At 40.8% G+C, this 23,300-nt stretch overlaps 2 protein-coding genes across 3 annotated transcripts; both read left to right on the top strand.

Moving 5' to 3' along the window:
• The first annotated feature begins 6,187 nt into the window (after positions 1-6,187).
• On the top strand, positions 6,188-15,865 carry LOC143100072 (uncharacterized). The gene is made up of 6 exons (XM_076263012.1): positions 6,188-6,379; positions 6,644-6,708; positions 7,562-8,041; positions 9,685-9,777; positions 9,902-9,958; positions 11,276-15,865. The coding sequence occupies exons 1-6, from the start codon at positions 6,375-6,377 to the stop codon at positions 11,731-11,733; spliced, it is 1,158 nt and encodes a 385-aa protein (XP_076119127.1). The 5' UTR covers positions 6,188-6,374; the 3' UTR covers positions 11,734-15,865.
• A 139-nt stretch (positions 15,866-16,004) lies between these two features.
• Positions 16,005-22,613, top strand: LOC143100073 (uncharacterized). Of its 2 annotated transcripts, none has more exons than XM_076263013.1 (5): positions 16,005-16,585; positions 16,844-16,911; positions 18,475-18,915; positions 19,213-19,317; positions 21,206-22,613. In XM_076263013.1, exons 1-5 carry the CDS (start codon positions 16,485-16,487, stop codon positions 21,331-21,333), a joined length of 843 nt encoding a protein of 280 aa, XP_076119128.1. In that variant the 5' UTR covers positions 16,005-16,484; the 3' UTR covers positions 21,334-22,613. The 2 variants fall into 2 exon arrangements, with proteins under 2 accessions (XP_076119128.1, XP_076119129.1); XM_076263014.1 differs by having other exon boundaries at positions 16,512-16,603.
• Positions 22,614-23,300: the final 687 nt, after the last annotated feature.

Here is a 23,300-nt window from a genome sequence, read left to right as displayed (position 1 = left end):
TGCACAGTATGCGCACGGTATTTGAACCAGACCACCGTCTCAGATATCCTCAGTGTCAAACACAATAATGCATGTAGTCTTTAAATTATACACAGGGAAAATGCACTAACTGGCAGAAATTAATAAAGCCATTGCAGCCAAACTATGTTCTAGTATTATAGGCAGGCCCGTCGCTAGAAGGCAAGCAAACCAAGCAATTGCTTGGGGCCCCGAGTTGGCCAGGGGCCCCAAGACAACGACTGGTTAAGAATAAAATGCAACGACAAACTGTGAGCGCCCCTTTGATAGTCAATGCAGTAAAGTGCAACGACACTGTTACCGGCAATACCGGGATCCCCCTCAAGGGGGCCCCTCTCCGTAGTCGCTGACAGCAGACAGCAGCCAGCCAGCCAGGTTTGTGGTCTCTGCTGCTGCCGCGAAAATATAAAACCTCAGCAGTCATTAATGAAGCGGAGTTATGAGTCCGGAAGCCAGAAGAGAAAGGAAGAGGATGACAAGAAAAAACAAGATAGTGGTAAGTGATAAATTACACTGGATAAAATAGCTCTACTTGTCTTGTACAAATGGTGTAATGTCGCAGCAGGAAGGCTAGCCTAGCAAAAAATGTTTATGTTAACTACCTGCCTGACAGCCCATGCTGCTTGTAACAAACTAGAACAGTTAGCGCAACTTTTTTTTCCCGAAAGGACGGAATATGGTTACATACTGTAATATGTTTATTAACGGGATAAGGAAGACGCAGATCTGTTCCAGAATCACTGTTTATCGTATTTAATGACATAACATTGCTATAGCTTTGTAATACACAGGTTTCCCGTTTACCAACAAAACTAGATGAGCGCAGCCATGAGGCAGAACTCGCTTGGTGGCCGTCCACAACGTTATAAACTTAACCTAAATAGTTTTTGTATACCCCTGTTGTCTCAATGATAATAACATCTCATTTCAGACTATATTTCAAAGTTTGACGTTCATTTGGATTATTAATATAACATCGTATTTTGTCATATTTGGCGAAGACATGCATTCCGTTAGGGATATTGAACATATTTAACATTCTCTAACGATCGTGATTTCGAATTGGTGCAGTTTTCAGCACAAAAACTCACTTTATTCTTTTGCTCTTTTGCATTGCTCTATGCTGTTCTATGGTGCTTTCTGCCTCTTGGTTGCGCACGCATGTTTTCGTGATGTTCCATAGAAATCCATGTATAGGTTTTGATGAAAGTGGCATAGCTTCTCTGCTATACTAACTATTCGACCGTGATAATCTATTTACCAAATGGGGGTTAGGAAAACCACACGATAAATACCGTGCATCAAAGCAGACTGGAACATTCATGTCTAGTAGTATTCATGCACGCCAGCTGTTTACTGTCTTTAAAGCACCAGGTGCGTCTGTCTAATTCTCAAACAGCAGAATGCTTAAATGCTATGTTAAGCTACAAGTAGGCCTAGGTCAATGTATAACATTAGCTTGGGATGTTTTTACAGTAGGCCTAAGCATTGGTAGTTGTGAAAGCAGCTGCATCCCTTCTAAGTATCAAAATATGGAAATGCTAACATATCTTTTCTTTCTCCTTCAAGGTGCTTTGCTTAAATTTCTCAGCCCTCAGGCTCTTCCTAAGGATACCTCCACTGATGAAGATAGCCTGAAAGGTTAATCTTATGTGTGACTGTGTGTGTAGATGTATTTATGTTGGATTTTTAAATTGCTATACAACCTGCACTCTTTATAGTTTGAACAATGCATCCTTTTTCTGTATAAGATGGCAGTGTTTTATTTTCTCACTTTGTGAGAACTGAAAAATGTTAATGTGAGTGTGTGTGTGTGTGTGTGTGTTTAAGTATGTTGGATTTAGTTATTGTGCACTTTTTTACATTTATATTGGATTTTATGGTACGGTGGTGTTTTTGCAAATGTTCAAATGTTCAAAATGTTCAAAACTAATGCACAGTATATATATGCAACTGCAGTATTTGCATTGTCAAAATTTTGTATTTATATAAACTGTGGGTGAACTTAAACTGTATGGCTATGCGGTGGTTCCTGTAGGCTTTGTGGGGGGGGGGCCTCCATGTCCATTTTGCTTGGTGGCCCCAAATTCCTTGAAACGGCCCTGATTATAGGCTAATGTACAGTTTACTGTACACACCTGGGTGTTCAGTCGTCTCGTGTGTTGAACCGTGGAAATAAATAGACAAACAATTTTGGAATTTGCACTGATATGTTGTCGGGTAGCCATTGAATATTCCGCCATCAGAGATAGCTAACAGATGTTTCAAAATATCTGGTAACTTTCCGGAGCTCTGAATGGCAGAGGATAGCTACAGATGAATTCACACAATCATTGAAGTAGGCTGTATTATGGGCCATAATTTATGGCTTTGTCAATAAACATAGAAGAGGCTGAGCGCAAGTTCAACAGCAAACAGGACTTTTTCAGCACATATCAGACCATATAGGCTAGCCCAATGTATGCCTATGTAAATAGACAAAACACTTGCATCAAAGCAGGGTGACTTCTTCGGACTTGCGAGTGCTGTCAAATCGATCGTATGCAGTTTGCTCATATAGTCTAGTGGTGTGGTGATGAAGTGCAGTTATGCTGCGTTCAAGAGCGTAGGGTAGGTCAACACTGGCATTTACTGGATTAGAAAGTCTGTCAGCAGACAGACCGCAAAGATTGCCGCAAAAACACGTGTGCTGATTGTGCTGATCCACAAATGTGAAAAAGAAAACTGCTGTGCTGGTGATCCACAAATGCAAAATTAGATTTCCCAAAGACAATTTTCAGTTTTACAAATGCCTTTTAATTTACAAATACACATCTATAATTGTAAAAAATCAATTTACAAGTTACATTATGATTTTTTTATTTGTGGATATCAAAACATGAATGCAAGTCAAGAAATATTTGTGGATGTCCCCATCTACTGGATTGAGATTTCTGTGTGCTGGTGAATTAAATTAGACCTATTTACGTGTGGATTTGTGCGACTTTCATGCAAAAAACGTCTCAAAAACACGTAACTTAAAAACACGTAAAAAGCGAAGAATGCGTGTGCTGGTGATTCACAAATGCAGAATCACATTTCACAAATTAAATTTTCGGTTTTATAAATGGCATTTTATTTACAAATGCACATCTATATTTGTAAAAATTAGTGCTGGGACAACGCGTCGACGTTATTGATGACGTCGACGCAAAAAATACGTCGACGCAAAATATGAGCGTCGATTCGTCAAGCATAACGTGTGCTGCTAAATATTTTTCATTTTACACCTTCAGTGTTTTCCATATGTTGACTAATCTGTGGATGGGCACCACAAAATCAAAACCGGCCACCACACATTGATGTTCTATGTTGTAGGTCTGCTATTTAAATTAAAGATAAGATAAAATAATTTTATTGAGCTGCACTTTTTACTCACACAGCCTTTCCTCGCCCCGCCCGCTCTCTCTCGTAATGAGCCCGCTGCTCCTCCTCTGCATGTGCATTTAACAAAATATTCACGATTGTTAAAGGATTGTTGTTGCCACATAGAAGCTCTGCATATAACTCAGTGGGCTAAATTGCTATTAAATCCGCTTAGCATCGTGACCATGCTGCACAAATTTGTTCAAAACTGCTGCATTAAAGTTAAAGTAAACTCTGCTAAGGTCTTATCACAACATAGTACATTGAGGAGACTAAACTAAGTTAAGTTAGAGTATGCAATCAAGCAGTATCTCAAAGCTAACGTTAGAATACTGTTTGGATGTCAAGTTTAGCATGCTTACTTGCAGCTGCTTGTATTCGTTACTCTTGCAGGGCTCATTTTATTGACTCTGAATGTTTGCAAAATCCCGATGCAAATGGAAAAGTGTTTTCCAAGACTCAAAAGTGCTTGTCCAAAGGAGAAGAACGAACCGTTATTTGAACTAACGACAACTATGTTATGAATTGCATCCACACATCAGCAGCCTTTTAGCAGCAAGGATTCCCACACGAACGTCTTAAATGACAGGCACTCAATTAGACATACACTACTGAACTTTATTGAATGCTACCTCTGACTAAGAATGCATTGCTTTGCACTTGTATAGTCTTTTATTTTGGAATCTTAAGAGCAATAAACATATATTGCAATGTTAAAGAATTCATGTTTTTTCATTCAGATATGTAAATAAACATGTATAAGTTGCTATTAGTGAATTAATGGGGAGATAATCGATAATCGAATCGAATCAAAATTGAATCGGACTGAAAAAATGAATCGTTAGATTAATCGATGCATCGAAAAAATAATCGCTAGATTAATCATTTAAAAAATAATAGTTTATCCCAGCCCTAGAAAAAATCAATATACAAGTTACAAATATGATTTTTTTTATTTGCAGATATCAAAACACACATGCAAATCAAGAAATATTTGTGGATCCCCTCTGGACAAATACAAATATTATTGAGACAAATTTAGCTCTATAGATATGCTACAAACATGTTATAAACAGCTGGAAAAGGCTGTCGCAAATCCCTCGAACAGGTGGTCAATCAGAGATTTCAAACGAACGAGGGAATAACACAATGCAACACGCTGTTTTCCCTTGATGAAAGTGAAACCATGAGTTTTCCCACATCTCAACTTTGACCAAAGTTTTCATAAATAATCGTTTTCAGTGATAAAACCTCATTGAAATAATATGCATTTTCCATATGGGGTCTTCGAAGCCATCTGTCTCCTTCTAGCCACAGCGTTTTTGTTGCAAACATAATCAACCTAAGCATGCTCAGATGACATGATAGATGAGGCGCTGTTGCTCCATCATCGTAAAGCCCGATTTGATTGGTCCACCAGCTCTGGGGCAAGCATAGTTGCTCCACAACGGAGCAATGCCAGACCGAACTTCCCGACTTCAAATGTTGTGGGCGGGACTAAGTTTGGCTGGCACCCAGGCTATTAGTGAACAGCAGAACAGCATCAAAGGTCATCTTTGAAACTCAGTTTTCCACCATTCCACCACATACGGAAAGAAGAAAACAAGGGAGGGTAAGAAAACAAGCCCCACCGGGTAATTCATATTTTTGCACCTAATCATGCTGCTTTGTTATGCAATGCGAGATTTTAGTGCTCTACTGGTCACCGATTTGGTGTTGCATGAGAGATAATTCCTTTTATCGGGATCTCTTTTCCTGTGTGAGAGTGCTTAGAACTGCTTAGAGCAGTGATACTTACACTGACTACATCAACCTTTATGCGAACATGCTAAGAGTCTTGCCAGTTAGATTCAGTCATGCAGGTTTAGATTCCATGGAGGACTCAGTCTCTCACAGACATGTAGAAGAATTGCTGTAGATTAAGACTAGAGGTTACGGTTGCATATAGAAATGTAATGTCTACAATATTCAGTGAACAATAGGCTGTGCCATCACAATAGGATGAGGCCTACAACATGCAATTAATGCAATTAAAAACTATTTAAGCGTTATGTTCAGTCCTTAACCGCATCGTGATTAACACAGCAATGCTTACAGCCCTATTACAAACAGTATATAAATACTGTATAAGTATATAATATATAAAGTGCAGAATTGTATAGCAATATACAAATATTGTTAGAAGACTATAGTGCAATATGAGAGATTTGCTCAGATGCTGTGGATTGTGTTTTCAGTCTTGTTGCTGCAGTCTTCTACGTAAACAAATAACACACACACACACACACACACACACACACACACACACACACACACGCGCACACACAATATTGCACTTCTAACAAAATTAAGCAATTTATTCCAAATCAGGTTGAGGGTGTAGGGTACACAAGTTGAGAGGCCTCAGGGTTATGGCCTACCTCCTGTCTAGTTTGGGTGAGGATGAAATAATTAACATTTCTAAAATTGTTTATTTACAGAATTTTGATTATCCAACAATATTGTTGTTATGGTCGCTATTTCACATATGCAAACATTTGTTTCTCTTAACATGAGCAAATCTAATTTAGATAACCGTAGAATAGACAAAGTCTTGGGGACCCCGTTGTGATCTCTGGCGCCCCCCTCGGGGAGACTAGAGTGTAGTTTCCCTTTGGGCATGAGTCCAAAATGGAAGAATGAGTTGGCCTGAACCTGTGGCCCTATTCTGATGTTATTGTTATTATTGTTATTGTACGATTCTCTCCCACTGAAACCAGCCAGTAGTGTCTCGGTATTTGTCCCTTCTGCGCTTGCCGTCTTTACGCGGAACAGGAAGAGGTCAGATCCAGAATATTTCCCGGAACAACGTCATCGACGCTGCTGCACAAAGGATCCACAGACGCCAGTATCGCTGCACGAGGAGCACAACATACCTCAGATACAGTCAGAAGTTCTGCGCTCTGTGAGTCATGAGGCAAGTATATGCAGAGATGTGTTATTCTGATCCCTATCTTCATGTACAGTATGTGCGCTGGAACCATCAATCTTTTTAATAAGCGGAAAAACACACACTTCCTGTTTTTGCTGTGTTGCTCTTCTCTGCGGGGTTTTACTTCACTTACTAAACCGTCTAAATCCAGACATGTCTGTGTGCTGTGTGTGTGTGTGTGTGTGTGTGTGTATGCAGTGGGGTGCAGACAGTCCATTATCTGATTTTTGGTTTTACATCTGTTTTCAGGAAGTTGTACAGGCAGGACACAGCGCTAATAAATATGCGGCTGCTGTTAATGGCCTTTCTGTGTGGTAAGACCTGTTTCAATGTCAGAATCTCAGAATGAGTCATTATGGAAACCTGTTATCTGTTACTCTGTGTGTGATGAGTTTTGTTTTTGTTTGTTTTGTGTTTGATTCGGTTGTGAGCGCGTGTGTTTTGTGATTTGCATCATGGCGGATCTTGACCTTATGGCAGACTGCCAAGTTGCATTGTGTGTGTGTGTGTGTGTGTGTGTGAGAGAGAGAGAGGATGAGAGAGTGTGAGAGAGAGAAAAGTATTTTTATATTAAAGTGTATCCCTTTAATCTGTGCTTACTTCACTAAACAAGCTGGGAATTTAGCTAGGCTATCTGACTTGTGCCTGTCACAGCTAAGATGTGAGGAATTCTTTGAAGCTCAGGGACACAAGTGGGGAAATGATTTAGCCTCAATCAAAGAGATAGTTTGCATTTGTATTTGTGTAGCCTAGATATTGTGTTTTAATATTTGACATTTTAAATCTTTTTTTATATATTTTAATTAGGGCTGTCAAAATAACTGATTAATTTTGATTAATTAATTTGAGAAAAAATAACTGATTAAAAAAAATAACGCAGATTAATCGATTCCATATGACCTTTGACCCCGAGCCGTTGTAGTCAGTAACCATTAGACTGTAAAATGAAGGAAAAGGAATTTCCTAAGTATTTAAAATACTTTCACAGCAAAAATTATATATGCAATTAATTTAGATTAATTAATCACAGAGTATGTAATTAATTAGAATATTTTTTTTAATCGATTGACAGCCCTAATTTAATTAATAATTAATTCAATCTATTTAGATATTGTTAAAATAGTCAACTCAAAACTCAGGATGCAAATCTCTGCTCTGCGTCTGCAGGATGGGTTGGAGCAGTTACCCATGAGGCACTGCAGCAGCATAACGCCCCGGAGGTCACTGAGCACCAGTCTGCACCCAACACTTCCACTGGCCTCCCCGCAGACCAGCCACTGCAGGTGGCTCTGGGCCAGACGCTTGTGCTTCCTTGTCTTCTACCATACCTCCCCACCTCTCTGCATGCGGTCCGTGTGTACTGGTCCACCAAAGACAACAGCCAGGTAGAGAAGATCCATAAGCGTCGAGTGGAGGTGGTTCACGTTTTCAACAAAGGCCAGGAGGAGTTTACGCATCAGTCCTCCGCTTACCACAACAGGACCCGGCTCTTCACCAATCAGCTGCAGTTTGGCAACTTCAGCCTGGAGTTACGCAACGTCTCTGAGCACGACAACCTCACCACCTTTCAGTGTCTTGCACTTTATGATGGAATTATAGGTCCTAAATTCCTGAACAATGTTTCTTTGCTGATATTGCATAAAGAGGGTAAGGAATATCATGCTTTATTCCCTTATGACACTGTAAAAGTAATAGCTCTCCTTACTTAAAATGTTCTAGTAAGTAGAAATCAGTTTGTGTCTTTTGTTGAGATTACTTGCGTAACATGAGTGTTACTTCATTTTGAGGTAGAAAAGTAGACAATCAAGTAAATTACACTTAAATTACTGAAGTTTGTGCTGTACTTCCCTAGTCAGTACAGACTCATCTAGACACATATGAACACAATTATTCTGTGTTATAAACTGCACAGAAGCACATACACATGATGACTGGTCTCAACAAAGCCAGGAGATCAGCCATCAGCCCATACAAAGCAGGAGCACCAGCATATACAGACTTATTGTTTATGACAAGCAAGGGACACAACACTCAACACTCAAACAATCAATCAATTGGTTGATCAATGAATAAATGAATGAATGAATCAATCAATCAATCAATTAATCAGTCAAGCAAAATACAAAGTCAGTCAACAAGTTAGTTAATTAGGTTGCACACACAGATTGAAGACAAAAATGATCAATCCACACCCAGTTAGTTATGAACGCCGCACAGTGAAGCGGCGGTCATATAGGTTTAGTCAGATTTTTTTTTTTTTTCTTTTTCGCATGGCCAAATTTCCGTCAAGGATTCCTAGGACACTGAAAGACCGGGGTACACGAAACTTGGTGGGCATGTAACCCCACATGGATAGCATGGAACCACCGTTTTTCCGTAGGGAAACCGTAGGGCCAAGGAGGACCACCTTTTTTTTGTATGTTGGTCTTAAGGGGCATGTCAACCCATCCCATTACCACTTATTTCATGTATAGCGCCACCTAGTTAAAAATTAAAAAGCAAAAAATTAGGTGTTTTCATCACAATATCTCTGGCTGACATGGTCAAAACTGCACGAAATTGAAAGTGTAGGATCAATATGACACCCTCCGAATGCATGCCAAGTTTCGTGAACTTTCATTCATGGGGGGCCTTACAATAAAATAATTTATCTGTACATTTAGTGACCGTAAACCAACAGAGTTTTCTGTGAATATCTTGAGAACCGTAGGGCCTAGGATGACCAATTTTTTGCGTATGTTTGCCTCCAGGGGTCATGTTAACCCATTCCATATGCACACATGTGCATAAACAGATACACACGCACACACATACATTCACAGTAATCATACGTATGACACATACTCACATAGTAGACATATGTACGCATGCACATACGCAGGCACACACACAAGCACGGGCGCACACACACACACACACACACACATGCACACAATTCAAGAATTTCTCAGAATTATTAACAGGCAAGATGGGGGTGGGGTTGTATAAAATGAATTTTACATGTGAAATCTATGAACTAATCATGTTTTGGTACTTGTTGTCTAGCAGATACCAGTGAGAATTGAGTGTGCATAGTGCAATTTTGTGAGACAGTTAGAATCATATATGCCTTTCAGCGTGATTTATTTTTGTGGAAAAAATGTGCTGGACTGGGCAGCGGTCATATTTTGTACCGCTCTGCGGTACATCTAGTTATTTGTTTGTTTTGGTGCTAAGCTAAGCCAGGGAAATCCTCTGGTGTCTGTTTATCCTACATGTTTTAAAGTGACTAATAAATATTACTCCCACAGATCGTGAGCGACCAGGAGCTCCCACTACTGACTGGAAGTTATATTGCTACATCAGTATCCCAGTAGCAGTATGTGTTTTTGTGGTGATGCTCGGTAAGTTTTGTGGTTTGTAAAAGCATCTTATACAAATTATTTAAATTAATATAACAGCTTCAAAGTATTTCAATTGAAATAAATGCTGCGAGGTTAATTGTTGAATTTGTGTTTTGAACTTTAGGTTTCTGCCTGGCTGCAAGAAATAAGTTGAAATGTTCACCCCTACACAACAATGCTGGTAAGAGTTGCATTCAGTCCCGGCGCCATGGGGGGGCTTTGGGGGGCCGGGCCGGGCCCGACCTGGATGAGCTTGGCTGCACCGACCAAACCCACTTCCCCAATCCCATGAACTGATTTTGAACGCTAATGTAACGTAGGGCTGTATGATAGGTCTGTCAATATAATATAGAAGCAAATAAAACTTGTCAAATCAGTATTAGTCCGTAGCTTATCAATCAGAAACATTAGCTAAGCCTTATCACCTTCATGGAGAGAAGATTTTAATGGCGCAGTTTAGGCTAGCCTACTTCACTTCTGCACTAACCCCTGTCATCCGATGCCAAATATGGCTTATCGGCTCGCAGGTAGGCTATGTCTCTTATCGTAGTTAGTAGAAGTATGCCTAGTACTTTCTGGGTTTGTTTGATAGCGTTAACCTTTACTGTTTTATCTTCTGACCTAGTCGGAGAACGTAGGGGAGCTTCATGTTACCGCTCCAGGGCCGAAGTTTTCTGTAAACTTCGGGGCTATTACTCCCTTCCCTCTATCTGAAAGTGGTTAGCAAATGAACAAGGATTTTGGTTTTATCTGCAGATTTATTTTTTGCATTATTTTGAATATGACTCGCTTCAGTCTCAACAGCACGTCTACTTTCTCCATACGCATCTCAGTTCTTACACAAATATCCCCTCAAATATCCCTGTGGAGGGGGAGCTGCACTGCATTTTACAACAATAAAGAATGTTTTGTCAAGTGTAAGCTTGTAATTATAAGTACTCTAATTATAGGCCACACTTCAGTCATTTTTGGCACTAGATATCTATTTGAATTCAGTTGTTGTAACCCCAGTGTCTATTAATGGCCTATCTTAAACTACCGTGATCAATTTAAGTTCCCTGCCACTGGGACTGGTTGCATTCCTTTATTCCAAATAGATGATTATATAATTCCACCCTATTTCACTACACAACAACCTATACGGAACTGCACATCAAACATAGTTAAATCTACCATGATGTGCCAGTATGTTTTTTTATGTTACAATTACACTATATGATGATGATGATGATGTAATGTTATTGTTTTGCTGATTGTGTGATTTTGACAGGCATGTCCCCAAAGGGTGTTAGAAGAGTAATATTGCGATAGACCTTACTGCACACCTATATATCACTGGCACATTTCACACAACAGGGCTTCCCAAGCAGCCTGGAATCAGTCTACTGGTTCTGTTCCATAGAACAGAATACAAATGTTACCGTAGCATGTGCAACAATGCCAGTGTGGCAACGTGTGTTAATGTGTTGTTCTGTTATTGTTTGCTTTTGCCTTACAGACCCAGAGCGTGGTGAGGAAAAACAGGGGGAAGAGCGAGAGGAGGAGAATGGAGTAGAAGAGGGAAAAGAGGGAGAGGAGGAGAACAGAAGAGAGGGGAGGAGAGAGGGAGATGAGAAGGCAGGAGAGGAGAGAAGAAAGGGAGAACAAGAGGAGAGTGGAGGAGACCAGGGCCAGCTGAATGGATCAGCCACGATGAATCAGTCAAATGGACCAACTATGAAGAACCAGCAGAGTGGATTGTCTGAGAAGAACCAGCAGCAGCAGAATGGGTTGCTTCCGGAGAATCAGCAGCACCAGCACCAGCAGCAGCAGCAGCAGCAGAGTGGATCAGCTGAGAGCACAGCAGCACCAGAACAGGAGCCTCTACTCAGCAATGGACACAGCAGGGGGGAGGACGGCCGTGGAGGCCAGAGTGACCAGAACAGAGCCCTGAGTAAACAGGAGACCTGTCTGTAAAACAACATTTAGGATCATAGAAGATATATTATATTATATTATTATTATGATTATGATTATTATGATTATTATTATTATTATTACAGCAGAGGTTAATGTGGGTTAAGTGAGAGACGAGGTTGTCTCTCATCATTGTCATTAGACATACTGTACACACCAGCTGAACACCCCTGCAAAAAACCCTGCTGTTAAATCTAAAAACCAGGGCTTTGAACCGATTTTTTTTTCCAATCGGTTCATTCCGAACAGAAACGGAATTATAACGTTTCCGGTTATGAGTTCCACCAATAAATTGACGTTCCCGAACCGGTTAGAACAAAAAAATACTTTTCCCGGAACGGTTAATTTCGTTCCTGTCAGCTGTTTAATGCTATAGAATTATGTCACATCTTTCTCATCCAGCTTAAACCAAATGTTATAATATTACAACCATTATTACATAATAATAATTATATTATTAATAATAATAATAATTAAATAGGCCTACAATTATTTCAAATGTGTAGTTTATTGTTAAAAGAGAAAATTTCCACACAAACGTAACGACATTATTAAGACACATGGTTATGTCACTCGGGCAACAACAAATTGCAACTGTCGTCGGGGGAAAGGCTATCTAGTAGGCCTAATCAGGGGCGCCTGCAGGAATTAATGCTATGGTACACACACCCATTAACCCCCCCCCACCTCCCGCAAAAAAAAATCACTCGTGAACAATATTTGTCCGTTTTAGGTCCGTGCATTGGTCAGCAAAAAAGTAGCCTACATAGCATAACAACATCCACATGCAATAATACAATGACAATGTCTACAATGACCTATTCATTTGGACAACTTGATACAGGCTAAAGTTACCTTTAGTTTTGTTCTAGCGTAACGTGACGTCTGGCTTTAGCGCAGTCTAACGTTCTGACAAGCACACCAATTGCCTACCTTGCCCATCTGGAATAACTCCTAGCTTTGCTGACTCCATCCTTTCTGTTTTCGTTGTTTAAACTTGTGATGTCCATGATGAGTATTGAGTTAGTGAATTAGCTCAACATTGTGTGCTGATAACCATATAGATAGCCGAGTAAAAGAAAACAACAAGTAGCCTATTGCGTGTCTGCGTGCGTATTCTCTCTCCTGCTCAAACAAAATGCGTGCACGTTAATTTTTCACTAACTTTACGTAATAGATGGTAAATAGCCCAATGGAATGCAGCTAAAGGGATACTGTGCATATTTGGGAAGGTATGGTAGGCCAATTTGGTGTGAATACACACACTCAAGGGAAATGTTCTGTTGAGAAGCTTGATGGTACGCACAGTGCCTACGGACGTACACCTGCAGGCGCGCCTGGGCCTAATGTTCGCTAGTCCATTATTAACGTGGAGTCGACAAATATAGCTATTGATATTGTGTTTGGAATGAGCGTTTTAATTAACGATGGATCGTAATTCACCTCTTATTTAAGATGTGGAGTGGAGACTTTGTAATCCATCGCTCTCTCTCCATTCAGTCAGCGAATGTCTGATGTGATGTCACACAGGAAGTGAACCTCAGCCGTAACGTGCGCAGGAAAATAATGATTTTTTTTTTTTTAGTTAATTAGGCAACGAAAACTTTGAGGAACGAAATAAAACCGGTATTAACCGGTTACCATTATTTTAAATAAGTGTTCCTGTTCCAGAACATAAAAAATAATAACGTTTCCGGTTTCGTTTCTGTTCCCTGTAAAATACAAAAAGTTCCCGGTTTTCGTTTTCGTTCCTTGAACCGGTTCAAAGCCCTGCTAAAAACTATACTATTAAATCATACCAAGTATAATTAAGATTATAGTTAAGAATAATACATTATATTATTACAATATATAACTAATAACATGTGTGGTGTTGTTAGACATATATTATATTATATTATATTATATTATATTATATTATATTATATTATATCATGTTTAAAAGTAAATAATAACTGATAATTGTAGTGTGTGGTATGGTAGGTTACCATGCTGCGGAAACTACACAGTGGTAGAACAGAAGGTGATACCAGCATTTGCTAATTCTCACATGTTCCTTTGGCTAATGCTTTTGTCCAATAATTTAATTACTACAAGGGCCAGTTTCCTCAGAGAGGTTAAGTGCCTTGTTCAAGTGCACAACAGTGGCACCCAGGAATTGAACCCTCAACTTTTTGAGCTATTGCTTCCTAACCAACCAAACCTTAGCCACTATGCAACCAAAAAATGCCAACATGTGCTGCTATGGTTAGCTAAGACTGTCTACAGACAGAAACACCAATTTCAATGATAAAGTCTGAATTAAACTAAGTAGCACCAAGACAAATATATTTACACGAAAACATATGTGATATTGATATTAATTTTGTGACGGAACGATAGGAGCATGGTCTCTCCCATTGCTCCTTCCTCCTATCGTTCCTTCACAAAATTAATTAGAAGGAGGGACTAAGACTGGAGGGAGGAAGGAAGGGAGGGAGGGAGGATAGACAACAAGACAGATGAGAAAAACTCAATGTAGCAGAGATGGGTCACTGGTTTTCAATTTGGGCCGAATTCTCCCATTTGCACGCAAGTCCTTTTTTACCTGCTTCCAGTTCAGCACTTTTCAGATAGGCCCATTCTCCCATTCCCGACTCTGACCCTAAGCATGCAAGTTGGACATCAAGGCAGCCATAAGAAAGCTCCAAACGGAGTGATTATAACAGGGCTGTTTAACAATGTAGCCTCATTGATGAGGTAATGCCCGGAAATATACTTATATACTTATATAATATAAAGACACTGTAATGGGAATAAGACCTCATAAAACCGTATCATTGTAATAAAAGTAATGTGTTGGAAACAACAAAAACTGTGTTGTCTGGACACAGAGATATGTTTAAAAAAAAGAAAATAACGCAAGCTGTGTTGTTTTCAACACAGATTGTGTATCAAATAACAAAAGTAATGTGTTGGAGATGTGTTAAAAAACAACACATTTGTTTGAAGAGTGTAGGCCCACATTTGCTAGGCCTCGAAATTGACTGAGATCATATTCTTGGTGAGAAAGGTTGATGAGTAAAGTTTTTTCTCCAGCACTTCTCTTGTTCTTCTGGCCTAGAAAAGTAATGTGGATAGTTGGTAACAGGAACAAATATGTGATAGCACTGGGCCCAGACAAAGTAGCAGATTCACCCTTTCAGTAGTTTTTTCATTCTTAACTCGTATCAGTTGACATATTCTGATATTCTTTGGATGTTGTTTCAGTGTGGGGTGGGGGTAGGGATGGAAGGTCCTTCATTTCTCCATTTACAGGGTAGCTACACATGCCACCGCAAGACCTTTTAAGGGGAAGAGTGCACGTGTGTGTGTGTGGGTGTGTGTTGAATGACTCCTGTTCCGTTTTTGACTGCCATTCAATCACACCTTCTCGTGGATTGGTGGGGTTGAAAGGGAGGAGAGGACTGCTGGCAGCAAGCAGCGAACCACGAGAAGAAGGGAAACAAGAGGCGCATTCGGACACAACAGTTCTAAGAACACAGTTCTACTAACTGCTAACTGGAGAGGCTATCCCTAGAACTGCCCAGTTCTACTAACTACTAACTGGAGAGGCTATCCCTAGAACTACACAGTTCTACTAACTACTAACTGGAGAGGCTATCCCTAGAACTACACAGTTCTACTAACTACTAACTGGAGAGGCTATCCCTAGAACTACACAGTTCTACTAACTACTAACTGGAGAGGCTATCCCTAGAACTACACAGTTCTACTAACTACTAACTGGAAAGGCTATCCCTAGAACTACACAGTTCTACTAACTACTAACTGGAGAGGCTATCCCTAGAACTACACAGTTCTACTAACTACTAACTGGAGAGGCTAGTTAGTATGCTTTGTTCTGTTTGCATTCACACACAGTGGGGACTCTGAGATGACTTAACACACATTAGTAGCTAAATTATTATATAAATAATTTCCTCATTCGAGAAAACGTGATCGCAGGGCAGGCACATAGGTAAAGTAGTGTTCATCGGTGAAGGAATGAATCCATAATTGATGTAATTTGCATTGTACTGTCGGCACTTTTTCTTGCTATCCGCCATGTTTGTTTGTGTTGTTTTATTAAAGATGAAGACGTCACAGTGAATTGTGTACATTTTTATTGGTTATTGAACTGTTAAGCCGTGAACTTGGGTTATGTTTATCGGCGTTACTATAGAGATGACAATAGCTGGGGCTGGGGGACGTGAGTCCGGGCGTGTGCAGGCCCGAACTGCACTGTATGACCACTGAGCAGAGATAAACAGTAAAATGTAGCTGGGACGGTAGAGGGGTTAGAAACCCATGAATGAAAATAGCCTATTTATTTCAGGTAGCCTATTTTTGCACCAAAAATATGTGAAAACCATGAAAGTTTAAAATGTAAAAAAACCCAAACACCTCTCACGTTCCCAGCGCCCCCCTAGGTTGCACAATCGCCCCCGTTGAGAAACCCTAGCCTAAGGTGATTGCATTTTCCCGTCACATTACACACCTGTGTTACAGCCCTGTGTTTATGTTTATCCACAAACCACTGCACTTGGTTACAATGTTCTCTTCAAAACCCATGCACAGCTGTGTGGCATAATTGACATTGCACTACAACAACATAACAGTGGTCTCACACACACACACCGGCACAGATACTGTTGATGAACCACAGAACCACATCACGCCATCAGTGTGCGATTCCTCATTTGGTTTGGTTTGTCTCAGTCTGATGTCGCATGCGTTTATTAGGTCCTCCCACCGCCAGTATACACTGTAAGTGTCTTATCAGGAAGCTGTGGCCCTCTTTTCAACTGCGCTCCTCAGAGGATAGCTCCATGTAAGTGACGCGAGACAGGTGTGTGTGTGCTAACGTTTGAATTTCACTCTGACTTCATCAGCCTTTCAAACGATGCACAGGGATAATACCTTTGGGATAATTTCCTGTCAAGTTATACTTCTTTTTGGAGAGCACTGAGACTCAAACTTGTTCTAAACTCTTCGCCTGTGCTGTGTGTATTTGTGCGTGTGTGTGTGTATGTTCGTGTGTGTGGGTAGGGACAGTTTCTCATCTGGCTTTGTTTTGCGTCACATTCAGGATGTTCCACTGGCAGAAGGCCGTGCTGCTGGTCGCTGCGGAGCTGCTCTTGCTGACCACGTGCTCTGGTGAGTCTCTCAATTTTCCGATTCTCAAATGAGTCACTATGAAAGCCTGCAACTTTGTGTGGACTACATATAGAGGCGTGCTGTATTTGTTTTTTGTCTCAGCTGTGTGTGTGTGTGTACTATATTTGTGATTTCTTTGGGTTATGTGCATAATATAGTCACTAAGATGGCGGAAATGTGATGTGTGCTTAAATGTGCGTCGGTGTGCGCATGCGAGTGTGAGGGCCAACGTGTCTTTGTGTGAGTGTGAGTATGCGCATGCAATTGTCTGTTGAATGATTTCTTTAAAAAGGAAAAGAGAACTTTACACCTGCTACTGTCACTAAATTGCTATATATTTATTTGTGTGTTGTGTGTGGCTGTTTGAGTGATGCTATTGTGGTATGTGACTAAGATGGCGGAAATGTGATGTGTACGCATGTGCGTCAGTGTGCGCATGTGAGTGTGTGAGCCAATGTGTCTGTGTGTGCGCATGTGAGTGTGTGAGCCAATGTGTCTGTGTGTGCGCATGTGAGTGTGTGAGCCAATGTGTCTGTGTGTGCGCATGTGAGTGTGTGAGCCAATGTGTCTGTGTGTGCGCATGTGAGTGCCAGTGTGCACGTGCACGTTCAATTGTCTGTTGATCGATTGTGTCTCTTAAGAAAAAAGGAAAAGAGAACTTTACACCTACTACTGTCACTAAATTCATTTATATGTATTTGTGTGTTGTATGTGAATGTGTCTGGCTGTTTGAGTGGTGCTATTGTAATATAGGGCCCTATTTTCCGACCTTGCGCATGGCGGAAAACGGGTTATTTTCCCAGCGCAAAGTTTATTCGTATTTTGCACCTCTCTTTTTTTGAGCAAAGCGCCAAAGGGTGTGGCAATTAACGACCTAAGGAGGGGTCTGACGCGCTGTCCAAAAGTCACTATCGTACACTACCTTAAACGCATTACGCCACTGACCAAAAGAAACCTGGTTAGAAATCCATGGCCAATTGTTTATATAATATTTTAAGAGCGCATTATCAACAGTGATATGGGCAGGTGCACAATGCACCATGCGCACATCCATGCAAAACATTACAAATTACAAGATTACAATGGGAAACATAATTAGAAATAAAGTTATTACGAAATACATCTCACAATGAGTAGTTAATCACCATCATTTGCAAATATGAAGCACAGCTGAAGACGCACTGTCACGAGATATAAGCAACTCCTGCAGGATAAACATTTTTTTATTCAGTCATTTGAACATTATTGGGGTAAATATTGCTTTTTCCAGGCTGTATTCGATGGTAACCATCAATAGTGAAAGTAATTAACTGTGTATAACTGTTTTGTCGTTGACTGACACCATGGTCAAGTAAGTTCAAATAATAGATGTGTGTGTGTGTGTGTGTGTGTGTGTGTGTGTGTGTGTGTGTGAGAGAGAGAGAGAGAGAGATCCTGAAAAGCTGGTTTGTCTTGGTGTGTGTAACGACATGAAAAAAAAAAACAGAACCATGTACTGTATGCTGGTTTAGTTGCAATGGTTTTGTGCCCTCAGTACATTTGAGATGTTATCTGTGTCCACAGGTGTGGTTGGAGCACTTACCCATGAGGCCTTGCTCCAGCATACAGCCCCAGAGGTGCAGCCACAGACCACGAAGGACACTGCTGCCCCTAAAGCCCTGCAGTTGCTTGCGACTCTCGGCCAGACCGCTCTCCTGCCCTGCGACCTCCCAGACCCCCCTCCCTCTCTGGGTGACCTCCGGCTCTTCTGGCAAACGGCCAAAACACACGAGGTGGTTCACTTCTTCATCAAACGCCAGGAGGAGTTTACACATCAGTCTCCCTCTTACCACAACAGGACCCGGCTTTTCACCAATCAGCTGCAGTTTGGCAACTTCAGCCTGGAGTTACGCAACGTCTCTGAGCACGACAACCTCACCACCTTTCAGTGTGTTGTGTGTTATGGCACCCTGGACTGTAAGACTGTAACACTGATTGACCTGTGGACAGTGGAGAGAAAAGATGGTGAGTGATGGTGATATGTTTTATATTTCACACATCACCTCCTTATGCTGTCTCTTGGGGCTAGACGTGTCTGCTTGTGGGAGTTGATGATTTCTAAGCACTGTCATCATTCCAAACCTAAGGTGAATTGCCTTATGTTATTTCATGTAGATGAATTGCCTTATGTTGTTTCATATAGATGAATTGCCTTATGTTGTTTCATGTAGATGAATTGCCTTATGTTGTTTCATGTAGATGAATTGCCTTATGTTGTTTCATGTAGATGAATTGCCTTGTGTTGTTTCATGTATCCCTCAGATGCAGATGGGGAAGACAATGCTCCAGTGACTGCAGCCACTGTGTCTGTTATTGGGATCGTCATCATCATCCTGGTTGTTTCACTTTGGAAAAAGAAGAAACAGGGTCTGTTTTCCAGAGTTCTATTATTGGCTCATATTGAAAGAAAACCACCCTTATGAGCCCAATGCCCCAACATTTCTTTCAGAATTATAAAGATGAAAGTAAAACATTAGGGACCCAGTAAACAAAATAAAGTCCCGGTGACGTCCTCTAAAGGTCCCTTGGCGAACGTCACCTCCTCGACATTGTGTAGGGTTCCCTTGATGTCCCGCGGACCTGTGTTCAGGAAGTCTAAAAGACGTCCCTGAGACTTGAGGGGACGTCCTGTAGCGGTCACCGCGACATTATGCGCGAAACGTTTATATTTCCGCGATGGTAAAAAAAAAAAAAAAATGAAACGTGATTTCGCGGTATTACATCCTGTAGGCTTCATAGGCTGCTAGGAGAGAGGTTGTCGTAACATGAGACCGCATTTATGATTAGCCTGACAATTACACAATCTATCACACTTACCTCATGTTTTCACGTCAATCAGTCATGCATGGTATCATGTCCTCCTTATGCATTACACTGATGATGAGTAGACATGGACCTTTATACCGGGCTAGTTCGGTTCGGCCGTGTGTGTGGTTCTGAAAATAAAACAGATAATAAGTACATGAGGAGATTAGATAAACCACTGCCTATTTAGAGCATGTTACATGCATCACGTAATGACAATCTGAAGAAATGCACATTGTAAGCTATATCACATCAGCTAACATGAATTTGATTCATTCCCTAGTTTGTAACTTTATACATTAATGTTAAACTCAAAACGTATGTGCTACATAATTCACATATCTGCAGTGAACCTACTTTGTTCATAGACGCACAACTTCATAAACTGTATGTTGCCGTAGACTACGGTAGGCTAATAAGCAGCTAACCTGCTAGCTAGAGACGTTAACGTTAGATAGATAGATACTTAATTCATTCCCAGAGGAACATTACAGAACGTTACCTTATACGTTAACATTTGACAACTTTTCATTCAGTTTCATTCAGTTATTGAAAACTTTATCGGCTACATACACAGCCAAAGATGTTACTTACTTTCATCGGTGGCCACCAATAGTGTATTTCTTCCGAAGGCTGTGTAAGCTGACCTCAATGTTGCTACGTAATTACGTGTAACGTGAAGTTGCACATGGATGTGGATGTCTCCGTCCTGCAGGCTGTAGCGGAGCTCTCTCAACTCCGCTGCCATGTGTGTACTTAATAAACAAACGTCCCCTTGATGTCCACGGTATAACGTTAACGTTAATAAAGTCACCGGAACGTCCGCTAAAGAACATGGCGTTGGGGACCAATCGGCGTTCACGACGTTACCACGTCGTGAATGTCCGCATAAGGTCCGGGGGACGTCCCATGTTTGTCGGGGAACTAGCCTTCAAAATTTGTTTTTCTTTTGTTCCTAAAGGAATCATTTGTTTTTACTACAGTATTAGTGTTTAATCTTCAGTTATGAATGATAATTGGTTATAATTACCCTTTGGTTTGTTTTTCAAAGAGGTAAATAAACTATGATTATAAAACAAGTTATTCTTAAGTCAGAGAAGACATTTAGTATGCCTGCATGTAGTAGTATTTGGTCATACTCGCATCCAAATAATTAAAATGACTTTCCTGGATGTAATGCTAAAATATTAATGGGTTGATTTCATTCTATGTGTGTATTTCAGAATAAAACATGAGGTGTAATTCTTCTCCTGAAAATCAAATTTTCCTGATTTTCAGTTTACTTTCCTAAAATATTAGTCAAATTCATCTTTTGATGGTGCATCAAGTATGAATTAGTAATTTGTTTTTTAGGGTCTGCCCAATTATGGTCCCAGAATCAGTGTTTGTTAGAGAATCGTAATCACCAGGGTCCAAACGCTGTATGTGTCTGCTGATGTTTGACTGACAGGTCCTGAATCTGAAGCACAAGCCAATCAGGATGCAGCAGTACTGACCATGGAAGCAGTGGCAATGAATCCGGAAGAAATGGAGGAGAATCTGAACCAGCAGAATGGATCAGCTGTGGAGGACCTGTAATGGAGGGCCTAGTAATCCTAAGTTTAAGACTGAATGCAGTCATCACATGTGGTATAAACACAGGGCGGTAGTGCCATTGTAACCAAGTGCAGTGGTTGGTGGATAAACATAAACACAGGACTGTAGTGCCATTGTAACCAAGTGCAGTGGTTGGTGGATAAACATAAACACAGGACTGTAGTGCCATTGTATCCAAGTGCAGTGGTTTGTGGATAAACATAAACACAGGACTGTAGTGCCATTGTAACCAAGTACAGTGGTTTGTGGATAAACATAAACACAGGACTGTAGTGCCATTGTAACCAAGTGCAGTGGTTGGTGGATAAACATAAACACAGGACTGTAGTGCCATTGTAACCAAGTGCAGTGGTTGGTGGATAAACATAAACACAGGGCTGTAATACAGGTGTGTAATGTGATGGGAAAATGCAATTACCTTAGGCCCAGTTCCTTGAACATAGAGGTCCTAGAACCCCTTTTTTCATCCATTCAGACAGCATGGAACTGGGGATTGAAGAGTTCTTCTGACCACAGTTCTTACAAGTATTTATAAGCAAGTAACTAAAAATCAATGTTGTCTGTTTCATTATGTATATCTATATAATAATTTAGCTACTAATGTGTGTTAAGTCATCTCAGAGTCCCCACTATGTGAGAATGCAAACAAAACGGAAGCCCTGGGAACTGTGTAGTTCTTGGGATAGCCTCTCCAGTTAGTAGTTAGTAGAACTGTGTAGTTCTTGGGATAGCCTCTCCAGTTAGTAGTTCTTGCGATAGCCTCTCCAGTTAGTAGTTAGTAGAACTGTGTAGTTCTTGGGATAGCCTCTCCAGTTAGTACTGTAGTTAGTAGAACTGTGTAGTTGTAGGGATAGCCTCTCCAGTTAGTAGAACTGTGTTCTTAGAACTGTTGTGTCCGAATGCGCCTCTTGTTTCCCTTCTCGTGGTTGGCTGCTTGCTGCCAGCAGTCCTCTCTTCCCTTTTAACCCCACCAATCCACGAGAAGGTGTGTGGCAGTCAAAAACGGAACAGGAGTCATTCAATGCTGAACTGTAAAGGGAACATTTGGAATTAAAGAGCCGCCTGGTAGCAACCGAGTTGATCTTCTGTCTGTTATCTTTACTGTTAACTAGAGCCTATTTATTCTTGTCATTTATTTACATATTTATTGGGGGTTAGTGGACTGCCTGCACTGCCCCTTTTTGCATATTAGTATCTTTTGATATTGTTGAAATTAAATAAAATATCTTGATATCTTAAATAAAAATCTTGATATGACTTTTCTTATTGTGTGTTATATTACCCAGCCACAAGCTTGAACGTACTGTACCTAGCTTGCCTGTATTTACTAAGATGTATTGCACTGATCCTTTCTGGGCTGGCGTAGTCGGCTACATTACTGCCTCCTGGTGCCATTTGGTAATATGTCTTAAAAGCTTCTTACAGAGCATGGATTAGCTGTGGAGGACCAACAGTAGTAGATTGGGTTAGCTGTGGAGGACCAACAGTAGTAGATTGGGTTAGCTGTGGAGGACCAGCATCAGAATGGGTTGTGGAGGACCACCAGCATCAAAATGGGTTAGCAACCAGCAGTAGATTGGGTTAGCTGTGGAGGACCAGCATCAGAATGGGTTGTGGAGGACCACCAGCATCAAAATGGGTTAGCAACCAGCAGTAGATTGGGTTAGCTGTGGAGGACCAGCATCAGAATGGGTTGTGGAGGACCACCAGCATCAAAATGGGTTAACAACCAGCAGTAGATTGGGTTAGCTGTGGAGGACCAGCAGAATGGGTTAGCTGTGGAGGACCAGCAGCAGATTGGTTTAGCTGTGGAGGACCAGCAGCAGAATGGGTTACTGTAGCTGTGGAGGACCAGCAGCAGAATGGATTAGCTGTGGAGGATGAGCTGCATCAGCATAGATCACCTATAACAGGGGATGCCAGATTTTTCCCTGTCAAGGGCCAAAAAT

The sequence above is a fragment of the Alosa pseudoharengus genome, unplaced genomic scaffold (assembly GCF_046254945.1).
Source record: "Alosa pseudoharengus isolate Yale_2024_CS ecotype anadromous, Long Island Sound unplaced genomic scaffold, YU_APseudo_1.1 YU_APseudo_1.1_scf_3, whole genome shotgun sequence".
In the NCBI taxonomy this organism is placed as follows: domain Eukaryota; kingdom Metazoa; phylum Chordata; class Actinopteri; order Clupeiformes; family Clupeidae; genus Alosa; species Alosa pseudoharengus.
The sequence above is the reverse complement of the archived record's forward strand: the minus strand, read 5'-3'. Positions and strand labels throughout refer to the sequence as shown.